The 20,214-nt window shown below is 33.2% G+C and overlaps 2 protein-coding genes across 2 annotated transcripts in view; one reads left to right on the top strand and one right to left on the bottom strand.

Moving 5' to 3' along the window:
- The window catches only part of LOC123537780 (ras-related protein Rab-5C-like), a 329,876-nt gene that overhangs the window by 85,022 nt on the left and 224,640 nt on the right, over positions 1-20,214 (top strand). The gene's annotated exons all lie outside the window — the stretch shown is intronic.
- LOC123539645 (uncharacterized) lies at positions 8,780-15,816 on the bottom strand. The gene is made up of 2 exons (XM_053530421.1): positions 15,088-15,816; positions 8,780-8,922 (listed from the first exon to the last, which is right to left on the bottom strand). Exons 1-2 carry the CDS (start codon positions 15,346-15,348, stop codon positions 8,824-8,826), a joined length of 360 nt encoding a protein of 119 aa, XP_053386396.1. The 5' UTR covers positions 15,349-15,816; the 3' UTR covers positions 8,780-8,823.

Raw genomic sequence — 20,214 nt, 5'->3', positions numbered from 1 at the left:
TAAATAAGGTATAAAGTTTACTTATTAAAGGTTAGTGAATAGTTTAGCCGTTATTACCGAATTCTGTGCTGCTTTGAGCAGAAAGGTCAGACATTTCACTTAAACTTAATGTTGAGTTTTCGATTTGATTTGGGACCTTAATTAAGGTATAAAGTTTACACCTTATTGAAAGGTTAGCTAATATTTCAGCGTTTATAAATTTTTGTGTGCTTAGTGTCTAGAATGGTGAGGCATTTTTAGCAATTGATCTATTTGTTGAGTTTTAGATTTGAACTGGTGACCTTAAATAGTATAAAGGTTACACCTTATTTAAAGGTTGTAGCCTGAATTTAATTTCAGCCGTTTTATACCTAACTTTGTGTGCTTAGTGACGGAAAGGTCAGACATTTTACACTTAATTAATGTTGAGTATTGATATGAATGAGGGACCTTATAAAGGTATAAAAGTTTACCACCTATTATAGGTTTAGCTGAAATATTTCAGCCGTTTATACCTAACTTTTGTGTTGCTTAGTGCAGAAAGTGAGACATTTACACTAACTTAATGTTGGAGTTTTAGATTTGATTGAGACTTAAATAAGTTTAAAGTTTACACCTTATTTAAAGTTTAGCAGTTATTTCCAGCCGTTATTATACATAACTTTTGTGCTGCTTAGTGCAGGAAAGGATGAGACTTTTAACTTAACTTAATGTTGAGTTTTAGATATGAATTGAGACCTTATATAAGGTATTAAAGTTTCTCTTATTTATTGGTTTGTGAATATTTCTGCCGTTTATACCTAATTCTGTGCTGTTATGCAGAAGGTAGACATTTTAACTTAAATTACTGTTGAGTTTTAGATTTGTATGAGTCCTTAATAAGGTATAAGTTTACACCTTATTTAAAGGTTAGCTGAATATTTCAGCGTTTATACCTAACTTTTGTGAGGATTAGAGCAGACACGTGAGGACCATTTTACACGTATCTTAAAGGTGAGTTTTTGATTTGAATTCGAGACCTTAGAAAAAGTATAAGTTTAACTTATGTAAAGGTTATAGCTGAATTTTTTAGCCGTTTATAGCTCATTTTGTGTGCTTAGTGCAGAAAGGGTCTGGACATTTTACACTTAACTTACTGTTGGTTTTTGAGATTGAACAGAGACTAAATAAGGTATAAAGTTTACACCTTCTTATAGGTTAGTGAATATTTCAGGTTTACTACCTTTTGTGCTGCTTTAGAGGAAGGCTCAGACATTTAATTAATGAATGTTAAGTTTTAGAGAATTTGAATTGAGACTTAAATAAGGTATGAAGTTTACACCTTATTTAAAGGTTAGACTGAATTTTTCAGCAGTTTATACCAAAATTTAGAGCTGCTTAGTGCAGAAAGATGAGACATTTTACACTTAACTTAAAGTTGAGATTCAGATTTGAATTGAGACCTTAAATAAGTTATAATGTTTACACATTATTTAAGGTTTAGCTGAATATTTCAGCTGTTTATACCTAACTTTTGTGCTGCTTAGAGCAGAAAGGTCAAACATTTTACACTAAAATTAATGCTGAGTTTTAGATTTGAACTGAGACCTTAAATAAGGTATAAAGTTTACACCTTATTTAATGGTTAGCTGAATATGTCAGCGTTTATTACTAACTTCGTGCTGCTTAATGTGAAAGGTCAGACATTTTACACTTAATTAATGTTGGTTTTAGATAAGATTGAGACTTAAATAAGGTATAAAGTTTACACTTATTTAAAGGTTTAGTGAATATTTCAGCCGTTTATACCTAAACTTTCTGCTGCTTAGTGCAGAAGGTGCAGACATTTTAAACTTTAACATTATGTGAGTTTTAGTTTTGAAATGGACTTAATATTGATATAAGTTTACAGTTATTTAAAGGTTAGCGAATATTTCAGCCGTTTTACCTAACTTTTGTGCGCTTAGGGCAGAAAGGTCGACGTTTACACTTAACTTAATGTGAGTTTTAGATATGAATTGAGCCATGAATAAGGTAGAAAGTTTACACCTTTTTTAAAGGTTAGCTGAATATTAGCCGTTTTTACCTAACTATTGTGCTGTTAGTGCAGGAGCTGGTAAGACCATTGTACACTTAACTTAAGTAGAGTTTGAGATTTGAATTGAGACCTTAATAGGTTAAAGTTTACTTCTTATTTAAGGTTAGCTGAATATTTCAGCCGTTTATACTATTTTGTGATGAACTTAGTGCAGAAAGTGAGACTTTTTACATTGATTAATGGTGAGTTTGATTTGAATTGATACCTTAAATAAGGTATAAGTTACAACTTATTAAAGGTTAGCTGAATATTTCTGCCGTTTATACCTATCTTTTGTGCTGCTTAGTGCAGAAAGTAAAACATTTTTACACTTAATTAAATGTTGAGTTTTGATTTGAATTGAGACCTAATTAAGGTATTAATTTACCACCTTATTTAAAGGTTAGCTGAATATTTCAGCCTTTTCTACGAACTTGTGGGCTCCTGCTTAGTGCAGTAAGGTAGAATTTAATTAACTTAATGTTTGAGTTTTTTAGATAGGAATTGAGACTTAAATAAGGTATAAAACCTTTAAACCTTATTTAATGGTATAGCTGAATATTTCTGCCGTTTATACCTAACTTTTGTGCTGCTAGTGCAGAAAGTTGACAATTTTATGCATAATTAATGTTGAGTTTTAGATTTTTGAATTGAGACCTTAAAAAAGGTAATAAAGTTTACACATTATTTAAAGGTTTTAGCTGCATATTTCAGCCGTTTATACCTAACTTTTCTGTGCTTAGTGCAGATAGGTAAGACATTTTTACACTTATACTTAATGTTGAGTTTTGATTTGATTGAGACCTTAAAATAAGGTATAAAGTTTACACCTTATTTAAAGGTTAGGCTGAATATTTTCAGCGTTTATACCTAACTTTTGTGCTGCTTAGCGCCTGAAAGGTGAGACATTTTATATTACATTAATGTTGAGTTTTTGATTTGAAACGGATACTTTAAATATGTATAAAGTGGGGTGTTACACCTTATTTAATGGTTAGCTAAATATTTAGGTTTATACCTATATTTGTGCTGTTAGAGAAGAAGAGAGACATTTTACATTTATTTAATGTTGAGGTTTGGATTTGAATTAGACTTAATAAGGTATTATTTTTACACCTTATTTCAAGTTTAGTGAATATTTCAGCGTTTATACCTAACTATCGTGCTTTGGCTGAATGGTCAGTATTTTACACTTAACTTAATGTTGAGTTTTAGCTTTGAACTGAGGACCTTAAATAAGGTATAAAGTTTACACTTATTTAAAGGTTAGCTGAATATTTCAGGTTTATACCGAACTTTGTGATGATTAGTGCAGGAAAGGTGACATATTACACTTAAACTTATTGTTGAGTTTTAGCTATGATTGAGACTTAAATAAGTATAAAGTTTTACCCTTATTTAAGGATAGCTGAATCTTTAGCGTTTTTTATACATAACTTTTGTGACGCTAGTGCTGAATGATGAGAATTTTAACTTAATTATGTTGAGTTTTAATTTGAATTTAGAACCTTAAATAGTAATTAAGTTTAACTTATTTAAAGGTTAGTTGAATATTTCAGGCGTTTTTACCTAACTTTTGTGCAGGCTTGTGTACTGAAAGGGAGACATTTTTACACTTAAATTATGTAGAATTTTGATTGAAGTGAGACTTAAATAAGGTATAGAGTTTCACTCTTATTTTAAAAGGTTAGATGTGATATTTCAGCCATTTATACTAATTTTGTGCTGCATAGTTGCAGAAAGGTGGATGGACATTTACACTTAACTTAATGTTGAGTTTTAGATTTGAATTGAGACTTAAATAAGGTATAAAGTTTAATTGTTTAAGGTTAGCTGATATTTTCAGGCGTTTGATACCTAACTTAGTGTGCTTAGTGCAGGAAAGGTAAGACATTATTACATTAACTTAATGTTGAGTTTTAGCTATGAAATTGAGACCTTAAAATAAGGGTATCAGTGGTTTACACCTTTTTAAGGTTAGTGAATATTTCAGCGTTTTACCTACTTTTGTGTGCTTTAGTTTTTTACAGAAAATTCAGGACATTTTACACTTGAACTTAATGTTGAGTTTTAGATTGAATTGAGACCTTAATTAAGGTATAAAGTTTACACTTACTTAAAGGTTAGCTGAAACATTTTAGGCGTTTATAGTAATTTTTGTGCTGCTTAGTGCAGAATGAAGGTCAAGAACATTTTACTATTAACATAATGTTTGAGTTTTATATTTGAACTGGACTTAAATAGGTATAATAGTTTAACCTGATTTAAAGGTTCGTGCAACATTCAGGTTATACCTAATATTTTTGTGTGCATAGTGCAGAAGGTCAGGAATTATACCACTTAACTGAATGTTGAGATTTTGATTTGAATTGAGACTTAAATAAGGTTTAAAGTATTACACCTTATTTAAAGGGTAGCTGAATATTTCAGCGTTTGTACCTAATTTTGGTGCTGCTTAGTTCAGAAAGGTGAGTCTTTTTACATTAACTTAATGTTGAGTTTTAGATTTGAAACGTTAGGCCTAAATAAGGTATAAAATTTACACTTATTTACAGTTGAGTGAATATTTTCAGCCAATTTATACCTAATTTTTGTGCTGCCTTGTGCCAGAAGGTGAGGACATTTTACACTTAAATTATGTAGAATTTTAGTATTTGAATTGAGACCTTAAATAAGGGTTTATAGAGTTTACACTTATTTAAAGGTTAGCTGATTATTTCAGCCGTTCTACCTAACTTTTGTGCTGTTAGAGCAGAAAGGTGAGACATTTTTTACATTAACTAAATGTTGAGTTTTAGATTTCAACTGAAACCTTAAATAAGGTATAAGTTTAAACCTTATTTAAAGGATAGCTGAATATTTCAGCGTTAATACCTAACTTTTGTGCTGCTTAATGCAGAAGGTGAATCATTTTACACTTAACTTATGTTGTGCTTAGATTTGTGATGAAACTTACTAAGTTATAACTTACCACCTTATTTAAAGGTTAGCTGAAAATTTCAGCCGTTTATACCTCAAAGTTTAATAACTTTTTGCTGCTTAATGCAGAAAGGTGAGGACATTTCAATTAACTTAATGTTAGTATTAGATTTGGTGGAGAATAATAAGTATGAAAATTTACACCTTATTTAAAGGTTAGCTGAATATTTCAGCCGTTTATACCTAACTTTTGTGCTGCTTAGTGCAGAAAGATGAGAAACTTTACACTTAACTTAAGGTTGAGTTTTAGATTTGAGTTGAGACCTTAAATAAGGTATAAAGTTTACACCTTATTTAAAGGTTAGCTGAATATTTCAGCCGTTTATACCTAACATTTGTGCTGCTTATTGCAGAAAGATGAGAAACTTTACATTGAAGGTTGAGTTATAGATTTGAGTTGAGGCCTTAAATAAGGTATGAAGTTTACACCTTATTTAAAGGTTAGCTGAATGTGTCAGCCGTTCATACCTAACTTTTATACATAACTTTTGTGTTGCTATTATACATAACTTTTGTGTTGCTTAGTGCAGAAAGATGAGAAACTTTACACTTAATGTTGAGTTTTAGATTTGAGTTGAGACCTTAAATAAAGTATAAAGCTTACACCTTATTTAAAGGTTAGCTGGATATTTCAGCAGTTTATATCTAACATTTGTGCTGCTTTGTGCAGACAGATAAGAATCATTACACTTTACATAATTTTGAGTTTTAGTCACAGTCCGACGTTATCTATTAAACAAATGCATACGGGGGACATACATCCACTTAATAGATAATAACAACCTTATTTAAAGGTTAGCTGAATATTTCAGCCGTATATACCTAACTTTTACACCTAACTTTTGTGCTGCTTAATGCAGAATGTGAGACATTTTACACTTAACTTAATGTTGAGTTTTAGATTTGAGTTGAGACCTTAAATAAGGTATAAAATTTACACCTTATTTCAAGGTTAGCTGAATATTTCAGCCATTTATACCTAATTTTTACACCTAACTTTCGTGCTGCTATATGTAGAAAGGTAAGACATTTTCCCTTAATGCTGAGTTTTAGATTTGAGTTGACTTTAAATAAGGTATAAATTTTACACATTATTTAAAGGTTAGCTGAATATTTCAGCCGTTTATACATAACTTTTACACCTAACTTTTGTGCTGCTTAATGCAGAAAGGTGAGACATTTTACACTTAACTTAATGTTGAGTTTTAGATTTGAGTTGAGACCTTAAATAAGGTATAAAGTTTACACCTTATTTAAAGGTTAGCTGAATATTTCAGCCGTTTATACCTAACGTTTGTGCTGCTTAGTGCAGAAAGATGAGAAATTTTACACTTAAGGCTGAGTTTTAGATTTGAGTTGAGACCTTAAATAAGGTATAAAGTTTACACCTTATTTAAAGGTTAGCTGAATATTTCAGCCGTTTATATCTAACTTTTGTGCTGCTTAGTGCAGAAAGATGAGAAACTTTACACTTAAGGTTGAGTTTTAGATTTGAGTTGAGACCTTAAATAAGGTATAAAGTTTACACCTGTTTTAAAGGTTAGCAGAATATTTCAACAGTTTATACCAAACCTTTATGCTGCTTAGTTCAGTAAGAAGAGAAACTTAACACTTAAGGTTTAGTTTTAGGTTTGTGTTAAGACCTGAAATAAGGTATAAAGTTTGCACCTTATTTAAAGGTTAGCTTAATATTTCAGCCGTTTATACCTAAGTTTTGTGCTTCTTAGTGCACAAGGATGAGAAACTTTACACTTAACTTTAAGTTGGGTTTTAGATTTGCGTTGAGACCTTAAATAAGGTATAAAGTTTACACCTTATTTAAAGGTTAGCTGAATATTTCAGCCGTTTATACATAACTCTTACACCTAACTTTTATGCTGCTTAATGCAGAAAGGTGAGACATTTTACACTTAACTTAATGTTGAGTTTTAGATTTGAGTTGAGACCTTAAATAAGGTATAAAGTTTACACCTTATTTAAAGGTTAGCTGAATATTTCAGCCGTTTATACCTAACGTTTGTGCTGCTTAGTGCAGAAAGATGAGAAATTTTACACTTAACTTAAGGTTGAGTTTTAGATTTGAGTTGAGACCTTAAATAAGGTATAAAGTTTACACCTTATTTAAAGGTTAGCTGAATATTTCAGCCGTTTATACATAACCTTTGTGCTGCTTAGTTAAGAAAGATTAGAAACTTAAACTTAAGGTTGAGTTTTAGATTGGAGTTGAGTTCTAAACAAGGTATAACGTTTACACCTTATTTAAAGGTTAGCTGGATATTTCAACAGTTTATACCTAACCTTTATGCTGCTTAGTTCAGTAAGAAGAGAAACTTAACACTTAAGGTTGAGTTTTAGGTTTGTGTTAAGACCTGAAATAAGGTATAAAGTTTACACCTTATTTAAAGGTTAGCTGAATATTTCAGCCGTTTATACCTAACTTTTGTGCTGCTTAGTGCAGAAAGATGAGAAACTTTACACTTAAGGTGGAGTTTTAGATTGGAGTTGAAACCCTAAACAAGGTATAACGTTTACACCTTATTTAAAGGTTAGCTGGATATTTCAACAGTTTATACCAAACCTTTATGCTGCTTAGTTCAGTAAGAAGAGAAACTTAACACTTAAGGTTGATTTTTAGATTTGTTTTAAGACCTGAAATAAGGTATAAAGTTTGCACCTTATTTAAAGGTTAGCTTAATATTTCAGCCGTTTATACCTACGTTTTGTGCTTCTTAGTGCAGAAGGATGAGAAACTTTACACCTAACTTGAAGATGAGTTTTAAATTTGATTTGAGACCTTAAATAAGGTATAAAGTATACACCTTATTTAAAGGTTAGATGAATATTTCAGCTGTTTATACCTAACTTTTATGCTGCTTAGTGCTGAAAGATAAGAAACTTTACACTTAACTTAAGATTGAATTTCAGATTTGAGTTGAAAATTTAAATAAGGGATAAAGTTACACCTTATTTAAAGGTTAATTGAATATTTCAGCCGTTTATACCTAACTTTTATACCTAAATTTTGTGCTGCTTAGTGCATAAAGATGAGAAACTTTACACATAACTTAAGGTTGAGTTTTAGATTTGAGTTGAGACCTTAAATAAAGTATAAAGTTTAAACCTTAATTAAAGGTTAGCCGTAGATTTCAGCAGTTTATACCTAACTGACAGATGAGAAACTGTTTGAAGGCGTATATCGGTACTGTCTTCGGTTGGATCAAGCTGCAATAATACAAGACATCCGTCGTTGCAAATTGATGCGCAATATTAAGTTACAATTTACTTAGATACAATAATGATCTTTATCATTGTTCACCGATCATTTTCTACTTTTATCTACTTTTCAATTTTCATTATTCTTTAAAATCAAACTTAAGATAATTGACATTGCACGCGCAGCCTTCTTTCCTGGGAAGAGCAAGTAGAGGCCTCCAGGTAGGTGGGAGACACTCGACAGCATCTAAGAAAGATGATGACTGTGAAATGTTTCATTCAGCTACAGTAACACTTTGAGTAGAAAAGCTTTCATTATTTTTCGAATAGTCGAGCTAAAACCCGAGTAACAGATGAAACTATTTAGAGGATCGTTCTTATTTTGCACGAGATTTCGTGTAATATTCTAAACGCACAGTATTGGATTAGGAACGTGAGGTTGGAGTTCGGATTTTTAAATGAGCAGATATTGACCACGCCCACAAATAATTCATATTAAAGTGCGACTTTTTAAGAGTGTTTGGTATTGCTGTGACATATTTGTCATAAAATACGGTTTAAAGCTAACTTACCTCCGCCGTTCTAGGAAATACATGCTATATTTGCACCATTCTGTCGGAACCGGTACACGTTGTTTGTCCTTTCCTTACTCGATCTGTTGTATACTTTATACTGCTTACAACCGATGAGGCCATCTGAAAGTCAAAGGTTCAAATTAGTCCACATAAATAACTATTATGTCTTGCTGGTCAACAGTATAACTATTGCCCGAGGTTCGACAGAAGACTAGATTTTTGTTTTCAAAATTTGACTGTAGCCAAATGAAATATGGTGTTGAACTCATGTTAAGGTAGTTCTGAAGTGATTGCGTAACGTCATTTATCCGGAAAACGTAGAATAAAGCCTGGATTCGGCGTACGGAAACGAAAATCATTTTATGAACTAATAGCAGTCTGTGAGTAAATTTATTACAATTGCACTGTATCTTTCTTTCTAAAGTTAAAATATGATATTAAAACATCTGACACGTTAAATAATTCAAACATATGTCTTAAAATTAGCTTTAAATGTACGATTCACTTTAATCATAGTCAAATATCTAAAACCTATACAATTTATTTCATCATATTATAGACTATATGTTTATTTACGACTGTGAAAAGTTTCATTAAGTTCTACATTGTAGAATAATTTCTATTCGCAAAAAATGTTATGAAAGATGTTTTGTTTTGTTTGTTTGTTTTGGGTTTAACGCCGTTTTTCAACAGTATTTCAGTCATGTAACGGCGGGCAGTTAACCTAACCAGTGGTCCTGGATTCTGTACCAGTACTAACCTGTTCTCCGCAAGTAACTGCCAACTTCCCCACATGAATCAGAGGTGGAGGACTAATGATTTCAGACACAATGTCGTTTATCAAATAGTCACGGAGAACATACGCCCCGCCCGAGGATCGAACTCACGACCCCGCGATCCGTAGACCAACGCTCTACCTACTGAGCTATGGAAGTTGTGATTATCCCATAAACTCCCATTATTAAAAAATGCGTGAGGTCCAATTTTTTCAAACCAGTCTAGCAAACATGAGGTATCCATAAGACATCACGCTCCACTATTCGGCGATTTGACAGTAAAATGAATTTATGTCTCAATGAGAGACCTCTACTTTAAAAGGAAGATACACCAAGATATAAAAAGACCATACTGCACAAAGGGGTTAAAGGTCAAGTATGGAAGGGGTACTGACATTCTTTATTTTGATGGAATTAAATCATGTCAGAAAAAAATCCAATAAATTACATGCACATTGAGTATAGACTTTGCTATACTCAAATTATATTCCTACTTATTTTTTAATACATTTTATTTTATTCAGTCTATTTGCTTATTTATTTTATGTATTATTATAGCAGATGATGATGATAAAGATACATTTTAAGTTTCAAGTCATTATCTTATATTGTACTGAAGTTATATCCAGAAAGAAAAGATTGCCAAAGCACTTTAAGGCATCGCCACAGTCAAAACTCAGTATCAGTTCATATTTTCAGGCCGAGTATTTTTCTCTTGAAAATTGCACTAAAGCCTTAACAGCTGGTCAAATTAACATCAACATAAGAAGCATATGATGATTTATAGTACATATGCTGCTTGTAAAATGTTTGAGTCTCGTTTAGACCGAAAGTTTACTCCAAAATATTGAAATTTTATGTGCAGTCAAACTCCAATATAAAAAAAATTACAAAGACAAAATTTAGTTAATTTCATAGTACAATATGTATACTGCAAACTCTTATGGATTTTTGTCGAAATTGTTCCTGGTTATTGCATTAGACACAAAAAGACATCCCCATGTAAATTTAATTTAAAATGTTGTTTGTACATGCATTACTGACCACAGGTAGCCAGGTAAACCTATACATAATCCTATAATATCACCTGTTTATATACATGTAAATTATGTGTAAACAGATAACACAAATTGGATAAACTGATGGTGTTGGGATTTTCGTGTATAATAATAATTCAGTAATCAGGTAAAATTTCAAAATAATTTCTGAAGACTTTATTCTTCACGGTCTGCTTTACAATTGGCTGTAATTATCTTTGAAATGTATTGAATATATATTGAGTTTGACTGCACGTAAAATTGCAAAATTTTGTCATAGAAAAATATCGAATAAAGGCATAATACAGGTAATGAAATGCACATCCTTTTACTTGCATATGTTCACATAAATATTTAAAACATAATTATGACAAATTTATTGACTTTATTGTTACCACTTAGTCAACTTTTATTTTTATGAAAATTTGCATGTAAAATTTTGAGTCAAATGGCCGCCACTGTAGGCGATGCCTTAAGTATGAAAAGGGCATAATTCTGTCGGGAAAAAAAATAATTAGAGTTATTACATACTCGTTTCTATTCCCCGTTATGTTACACTGGTACCGGAAACGTCAATATGTTTCCATGTACTGACGCCTGAATTTTATATCGGGTGCGTGACGTAATTCAGTGTGCGTTGTTGCACTACTATTTTTCTCTATTTAGTTCAGTATTGCCAATCCTATTCAGGCTGTTGAACATATTTATGATATTAACATAATATTTTTACGTGTAGATGCGTATGTAATAAAAAGGTTATTATCTTTGCATCGGGAAATATGCACTCGTTCTTCAGCGGAAGAATATTGCACTCCTAAAGTCGCGCAATATTTCCGCTGAAGAACTCGTGCATATTTCTCGATACAAAGCTAACAAGATTTAGCTTACCAAAAGGTTCCTTCTGGCGCATATTAAATATTCTTTTTAAGGGATCTTTAATAAAATAATTATGAACTGTGTGTTTTGCTAGTTTACGTGCATTCTTATCTATTCATTATAAGAATACTTAAAGTTATTTTACACAAACATTTATTTAACTTAAAAAAAAACACACCTTTTGACGAGCGATCCTACCGGACAATAATAAATACCATATCTCTGTCAAAATTTCGGGAATCAATGTCGACAGCTGTGCTAGTGGCACAGATCAGAATTTAGTCGTATGTTTCCTTGTTTTAGTTAGCAATACAATGGAAGAAAAGATCTGCCATATGCCAGTAATTGCATTGCATGAATGGATACAGCTCTAGAACCACTAAACCAGCAGAAAAAAGGCTTTTATGTAAGTCGGCACCAACAAACTGATGGATTTAAAAAAGTGCATACAAAAAGTTCACAACTTAAAAATTAGAAAACAATTAATCAAAAGGGATGAAATTACAAAGTTCGAAATATTTATAGCTCAGTAAAGTGAAGAAATGCATTATACAGTTCTAGATAAAAACAAGGGAAGTAATTGAAATGTTGTTATCCGTTGATGGTACGTATCGTGCAATAGCATTCACAGACAAGTAAAAAATCTCGAATAATTTTATAAGTACAGTATGTTTTGATGGTTATACTTAAAATGTCAAAATAATAAAGTTGGTATGAAATAAAATCGTAAAAAGAACCTCTGGAAGCAGCAAATGAAACCGAGAAGAATAATAATAGACGATATTTTTGGGCGGGAGTCTGATTTTAGATGATGAATATTCATTCAGTTAATCTCGATTCTACAATATGACATGTAAGATTAAGGAGTTAGATAGTTTAAACTAAATTATTGTTGTTGTTTTTTTGTAGGTCTGTTTATTACGTAGTTGTATTTTACAAAAGATTGACTTAAAGATGCGTAAAAACACATTGAGGCTATTTCTAATGAATATGCATGAGTACAAAATGGCGGCGCCTACTGGAATTCGGATGCCTTTGATGATACCCTTGTATTCATTACCTGCTCAGTCAAGTGTGACATGTTCACCATAAGTGTTCCTTCTCATGAGAAGGATAACCTATAATTATTGGGATTGTAACCACACGTGCAGATGATGAGTATAAAGAAATATTTTCAACTTTAAGTCATTACCTTTTAAAGTACCAAAGGTATGTCTCTAAACGAAGCTTTCGAAAAAAACTTAACCTGAAAATAGTTCCATGTATAACAACTTGATGACCTTGATCTCGAGTATAACAGGTCCTATTCCTAAACGTACTTTGTTTGTATGCTAGACAATTTTCATGTGAAGTTAAAGTACGTTATAAGCAATAGTCACAAAGATATGACAGAACAAGAGCTGTCTGTAAGGCAGCCAATGCTCGACTATTCGAATTATTGTCCCAGAAGCAGGAAAATGTTACCGTAAATGTTAAAATATCTATAGAGTTTCAATCCAGTATCTGCATTAGATTTGGAGAGAGTTACTTGCATGCAAAACTTTAACCAGAAGTTTTTATGTTCAAAAGGGGACATAATTTTACCAAAATGCATGTCAGAGTTATGGGACTGGATGCAATCAACTAGTTTTATAACCCCGAAGGCACACGTTAGGTTTCAATTTAATATCTGCATTTATTCTGCAGACAGTAACTTGCATGCTAAACTTTAACCAGAATTTTCTAAGTCTAAAAGGGGGCATAATTGCCCAAAATACATGCCAGAGTTATGGGACTTGACCCAGTGAGGTTGGTAATTGATCTAGAAAAATAAAAAATAAAATTTCATATATATATATATGTGTCTTTTAGTAAACGCAGTATGTACTTGCACAAAAAACTTTAACAATGATTTTCTAAGTCCAAAAGGGAGCATAATTTGGCCAAAATGCAGCTCAGAGTTGTGGGACTTGATGCTATCATCTAGTTTTATAACCCCGAAGACACATGTGAAGTTTCAATTCAATATTTGCATTAGTTTTGGAGATAGTAACTTGCATGTAAAACTTTAACCAGGATTTTCTAAGTCCAAAAGGGGGCATAATTAGCCCAAAATACATGTCAGAGTTATGGGACTTGATCTAGTGAGGTTGGTAATTGATCTAGAAAAAGACAAAATGAGTTTCAAATCTATATGCTTTTAAGTAATAGATGTATGTACTTACATGCAAAACTTTAACCAGGATTTTCTAAGTCTAAAGGGGGCATAATTTGGCCAAAATGCAGCTCAGAGTTATGGGACTTGGTGCTATCAACTAGTTTTATATCCCCGAAGACACGTGAAGTTTCAATTCAATATCTGCATTAGTTTTGGAGATAGTACCTTGCATGTAAACCTTTAACCAGGATTTTCTAAGTCCAAAAGGGGGCAGAATTTGCTCAAAATACATGTCAGAGTTATGGAACTTGACCCAGTGAGGTTGGTAATTGACCTAGAAAAAGAAGAAATAAGTATCAAAGCTATATGCCTTTAAATGATAGCTGTCTGTACTTGCATGCAAAAACTTAACCAAGGTGTGACGCCGACGCCGACGCCGACGCCGTCGCCAGGGTGAGTAGAATAGCTAGACTATTCTTCGAATAGTCGAGCTAAAAATAAGTTTCAAAGCTACATGCCTTTAAATGATAGCTGTATGTACTTGTATGCAAAACTTTAACCAAGATGTGATTCCGACGCCGACGCCAGGGTGAGTAGAACAGCTAGACTATTCTTCGAATAGTCGAGCTAAAAATAAGTTTCAAAGCTATATGCCTTTGAATGATAGCTGTATGTACTTGCATGCAAAACGTTAACCAAGGTGTGACGCCGACGTCGATGCCGACGACAGGGTGAGTAGAATAACTAGACTATTCTTTGAATAGTCGAGCTAAATACAAAGGTTGCCGAAAAACTTTAACCTTAAAAATAACTAAGTATAACACTTTGGTGATCTTTACATTGGGTATAATGGGCCCAGCCCCTGCACATACTTTGTTTGTATGCTGGACAATGTTTATGTGAAGTTACAGTAAGATACAAGCAATAGTAAGAAAGATATGACAGGAAAACAAAGGTTGCCAAAAAACGTTAACCTTAAAAATAATTAGTATAACACCTTGTTGACCTTGACCTTGGGATTAATGGGCCCAGCCCCTGTACATACTTTGTTGCATGTGAACAATGCTAATGTGAAGTTACGGTAAAATATAAGTAATAGTAACAAAGAAAATCAAAGGTTGCCGAAAAACTTCAACCAAGAAAGCTCACGCCGACGCCGGCGCAGGTGCGAGTATAATAGAACCCCTATTCTCCGAATATTGTAGCTAAAATGAATAGATCCCTACACAAAATACTTAACAGATTACTGTCACTAGCTGTTAGGATAGTTAGGATACCCAGGTACGTTTCATAGCCTGATAGGCCTAGATATAAACCTACCGTTTGCAGCCGACCTTTCCAGCTTGTCAGACCCAGGATTCTATTCCACACACCCTTTCAAACCAAGCGCCTGGGTTCTCCATCCTAGCGCTTACATTATTATAACATTTTTTTCAGAACATACAGTAATAAACATTACCGGAGTGGTAAATTGCAGCCTCGGTGAGACCATATTGAGTGTTTCTGTCACATCCTTTTGCTGCATCACTCCGATCCTGCATCGCTCCGGGCTCCGGTTCTGCATCACGCCCGCCGGTCCTGCATCGCTCCGGTCCTGCATCGCTCCGGGCTCCGGTTCTGCATCACGCCGGTCCTGCATCACAGAAAAATATACATGCATGCTCAGTGTCTTTTTCAAAACAGCGTTTCCACTGAAAACGTATTTTTGTGAATCTGGCATGGGCACAATTAATTTCTGAACAACTTTTTTATTTATTTCTTAACATTAATGGCAATAGCCAATGTATTTAGTATTTATTATACTTTATATCATTGAAAACCTGTGTTTAGTTGTAAAAATGGCATTCCTTAGACTGCTAATTTCTAACATGGACTGGTCCGTCATTCAATTTGGGCTATACCATTTATTATTCGAAGGGGTGTTCATTGAAAAATTACTTGCTGAATAGTGAACAGTGCAGACCATGATCAGCCTGGACGGATGTGCAGGCTGATCTTGGTCTGCACTGGTCGCAAAGGCAGAACCATTTGCCGCCTGCAGGCTAAGGGTTAAATCAATTTTTGCAAACTTCTATGTGAATTGAAAATTCTCTAAATAGTTTAGGAACTGCCAATAAAGAGTAGTTTCAATAATAAATCTATTAGGTAAATTCTGAAGCACCAAAGAAACTTGAAGCTGTGTTGACAGAAAGAAGTTCTAAAATGATATAGAAAATCTTCAAATAAATAGATTTGAACAGGTTTCTTTTATTTCGTAGGGTCACAATCAAAGTTTCCGCACACCATTATTATATTTCATTTTGACAAGCTGTAAAACATCAATGTAAAACTGAGATCGTCAAAATAACATAAGAAAAGTACGGGGATAAAAAAATTAATAATGTTGAAAAGATGTAACTCTAAGTGAAGTACAGTGTATATATAAAGTACCAATGACACTCAAAAGCGTGTACTAGAAGAAAATGCATTTTCGGGACAAGTATTTGGTACCGTACGTCGCTCATATTTTTTTACCAAATACATATTCATCAATGATCAATCAAGGATTTGTCAGTGTAAATGAGCTGAGCGTTATTTTTCTAAGGAATTGTCGTTAAACTGTCTAACACAAATCACACATGCATCGATTTTTTTTTTACAAAAATCTGTCCGCCATGTTTTCTTCAGTCAACGAAATAAAAGGAGTCTGTTACTTTAGATTTCCTTATTGTATATTGCGATTCACTTTCTAATCTAAATAAAGCATCACTTTTTTATAACATCCCACTGTCCGATCTTTGTTCTGATCAATTCGCGATCTTGTCACAGGGTGAGAGAAAAAATGTGCAGTCAGACTGAGACTCGAACTCGTGGCCTTGGAATACCGTTTTGATGCTCTGCCGACTGAGCTACCCGGCCGCCTACACACTTTCTCCCCGTTTTAAGGGGACGCATATTGCTACATTCACAGTTCATATAGCAATGCGGAAGGGGTGCATATTCAAGAAATCGATGGTGGGAAAATAAAAAACATATTCCTAAACTGATATAATACTGATGAACACCTGTAATATTCAGTATTTTTGTGGATAAGAATGTGGTACTATGAATGTAATAGGAAAACAGAGGTCTTTGTGAAAGTACATTCAACACAAAATATTAAGCTTTTGTATAAGGAAAAAACAGGTTTTTTACAATAACAGTGTTCCAAATAATGTTGAAGGGATGAGATTTTCTTTCTAACACACCAGGTTTGCTTAAACAAGTAAAAATTTAACGCCACGTCTGTTCATCTCGGGATGGACGCCATATTTGTCATTGATAAAAAATGTAAACAAAAAAATCAGAGTGGGATTAGCATTGCAAGGGCATAACATGACATTCTACACAATGAATACCTTAGAACAGATATCTAAGATGCTACACAGGTCAGGCGGGTTGAATGCATAATGTCGATCACTTGAAATTCATCTTGAAAAGGTGGTTAATTTTAGTTTGTTTACATGGTTTTTAATTTTCCCACGACTTCTCGGCGATTCACTGCAAATGTATTACTGCGCCGGACGAAAGGTAACTCTAATAAACAACGGGAGACAACTTAGGTGTCAGCACGTGTACGATTTTTAAAAAAACATGTCGATGATTATAATTTCTTATCAAATAATGAATCCTATTCAGATATTCGTCTTTAATATTAGAAAATTATTAATTTCTGTGGACATTTGTCAAATAATTACTTACAGTGGACTACTTTGCGCATCAAACTGGTTTCCGCTTCAGTTGTGAGGCACTTCCGTTATACTTTTTGACAACAATAACAAAACACAAAATGAATCAATAAAGTCACTTATAAACCGACTGCTACTTAAATCAGTGTAAGTAAAGTTGTTGTTACAACATTATACATGTTCGTTACGTTATGAGATAAAGTTTATCTTGAACTGCATAATCCATTAATTACGTTTAGATGATATTGCATTTACAACTTATTTGACCCCGTTTTTTTACGTGAATGACAGCATTCTCGTGCAAGTCGTGCAAACAGAATTATGAAAAGTATGGTGGAGAATTCAAGGACAAAATTATAAATGACATTAAAGTGAGGATAACTGTATATTCGTCCAGTTTTGATCATTGACATTCCTGCTGTTTATTAGTAACTTTTGTGAACAAGATTAGAATGTTGCTTTTGCACATATACACATTGATTGGACCTCTCAACCAAATTTCATACCTTATTTTTGGGATTTTTAAGACAATACAATTCAAAAGTTTGTTGAATGTGTTTTGATATTTAAGTGCATTGTAGTTCATGAATACCAAGTTAAAAATTAATACATGTAATGGCAACATTTCTAGGCCTTTATTGTAAGCCACTAGACTTCTGTAACGATAAATGTTTAATGTATTAAGGGGAATATACTCTTTTAGTTTTGTAATGTGGCATTCCTTGACCACCGTATCTTTTCTTATGCACTACTTTGTAAACAAACTAAATAATGTGTTTTAGCTCACATATGCGAAATGAAAAGCAAGACAGTGAACTTATTTCACATTCTTTCTTTAAATTAGAATCTGTAGGACATTGATAAATGTTTGGACAAAGTGAAGCACTATTATTTTCGCACCAAAAAGTCTTAATTGTTGACTTTGAATGTACACAAGAAGTCTTATGTAATTCAACAATAACTTTCTTGTTTCAGTGTTTCTCATTTTTATTTTAGTGAGCAATCCTTTGTGTACTTATAACAGTTGAAACAGTATTCATTTCATTTACCAAAACCTTGTACTTTTTTGCAGGTAAATTTTATAATACCCCACCCACTTTTTTCTAATTTCAAAGTATGCGTCCCCTTAATACATCTACATTTAGAGTGATACTCCCAACAATCAATTTCTGATCATAATATTCAAGTCCTATACCGTGACACGTTTCCTCACTATTTTGAAATTCTTTCTCGAATTTCAGCGGGCACTTCATATATGAGCAATTACAGGCGACGGAGACTAACTAGTGCATACTGCCGTCAAGGTTCCATGTTTGGACGCCATTTGTCGCCGGCTGCCAGTTAGTGTTTTGGTCGGGAGTTGGACGTGACAACAGAAGAGGAACACCTCATATTTGTAGTGATATGTATGGTCTCAAACTAATACACAGTGATATATAAATCAATTGAAACATATACAAAATACCATAGTAAATAAACAGCTACTGATATAAAAGTACTATACCGGGCAATACTTGAAACATACGGTCAAGCAATAACCAGATAACGGGATCGCGGTGAATGCCCTTTACACGGACAACTGAAATATTTTACCATTGCTACAATTACCAATACACCAATCAACAAATAAGTACATGTAGTTGTAGATAAAAACTAGCGGTATAAGTTTATAATAATTACCTGCAAATATATGTATATATGTCTACAGAATGTTGGAATATTTGTCAGCACAAAAATATGGCGTCATACTGATGTTTTGCAAAAATGGCGAGTGCAAATGTTTATCTGCTGTGAATGGTCAGTTTAGGTCATGTGATTTAACTGTGCGAGTAGAGGGTCAATCGTACGTGTCCGTTTAGGGTCAAGGGGAAGCATTGCTTAGCAGGGACTACTAAACTATAATTAAAACCAATGTTATAATAAGGCTGAAATACATTTGCGATCCAGAGGTGTTTACTGGATGGTATGGACAACTATGTATCAGCAATATAGTTTATTTGTTTATCTATTACCAACCTATGACAATCTCTCACAATTACAAAATAAAACTAAAGTGATTTGTAAACATGTGCCGGCCAAACAAGTGATGAAAAAACGGGACCTTTTCAAAGATATGTTTTATTTCTTTTAATTTTCTGATTCTCTTAACTTAAAATAACCTAACTGTATGCAAAGAAATAATGAGGAAATTATGCAATATAGCTTTTAATTTAGATTCTGGCCCTATTTTTTCCAGCCAAACAACATGTATATATCCATGTTTCATAAGCCCGACTTGTCCTCGAAATTAGTGAACATTATTACTATGTTCCTGTAAGTCCCGTGAGAAGAAACGGCTCGTGTTGATACATGTATATATGTTCCGTATCGGGAACATTGACAATCACAGTATCGAATGAAAACAGTTACTTTTATACATTTGTTTACATTTTAAACATGCGGATTCACATGTACATACAAGAACGTAAATTTCGTGCATTCCGGCCCGAATATTTAAGTTTAATACTTGCAAAAGAAAACGGAGACAAAATTGATATGAAAATCAGTTTAAGAATTGCTTCTATAGGTGCTTCACTGACCGGATGGTTAAGGTCGCTGACTTCGAATTCCCTGCCCATCACCGACGAGGGTTCGAAACCTCACTTGAGTCGTAAAGTTCTTCATGCAAGGAAGTCATCTTATCGAAGGTTGGTGTTTCTACATAGGTGCTCTCCTGAGCCTAAAAATATGCCTGAGGTGGCACCTGTAGTCTTTCCCCAACCACAAAACCTTGGAATTGTGTCGTTTCGGTGTTACTCTAAGCCCAACAAAATAAATTAGACCCGTCAAGCAAAAAAGGTCCTTATGGTATTTTTTCTTTTTTTTTTCCTTCTCATTTT

Source organism: Mercenaria mercenaria, chromosome 18 (genome assembly GCF_021730395.1).
Source record: "Mercenaria mercenaria strain notata chromosome 18, MADL_Memer_1, whole genome shotgun sequence".
Taxonomy (NCBI): Eukaryota; Metazoa; Mollusca; class Bivalvia; order Venerida; family Veneridae; genus Mercenaria; species Mercenaria mercenaria.
Note: the sequence above shows the minus strand (reverse complement) of the source record. Positions and strands in the feature narration are given on the sequence as shown.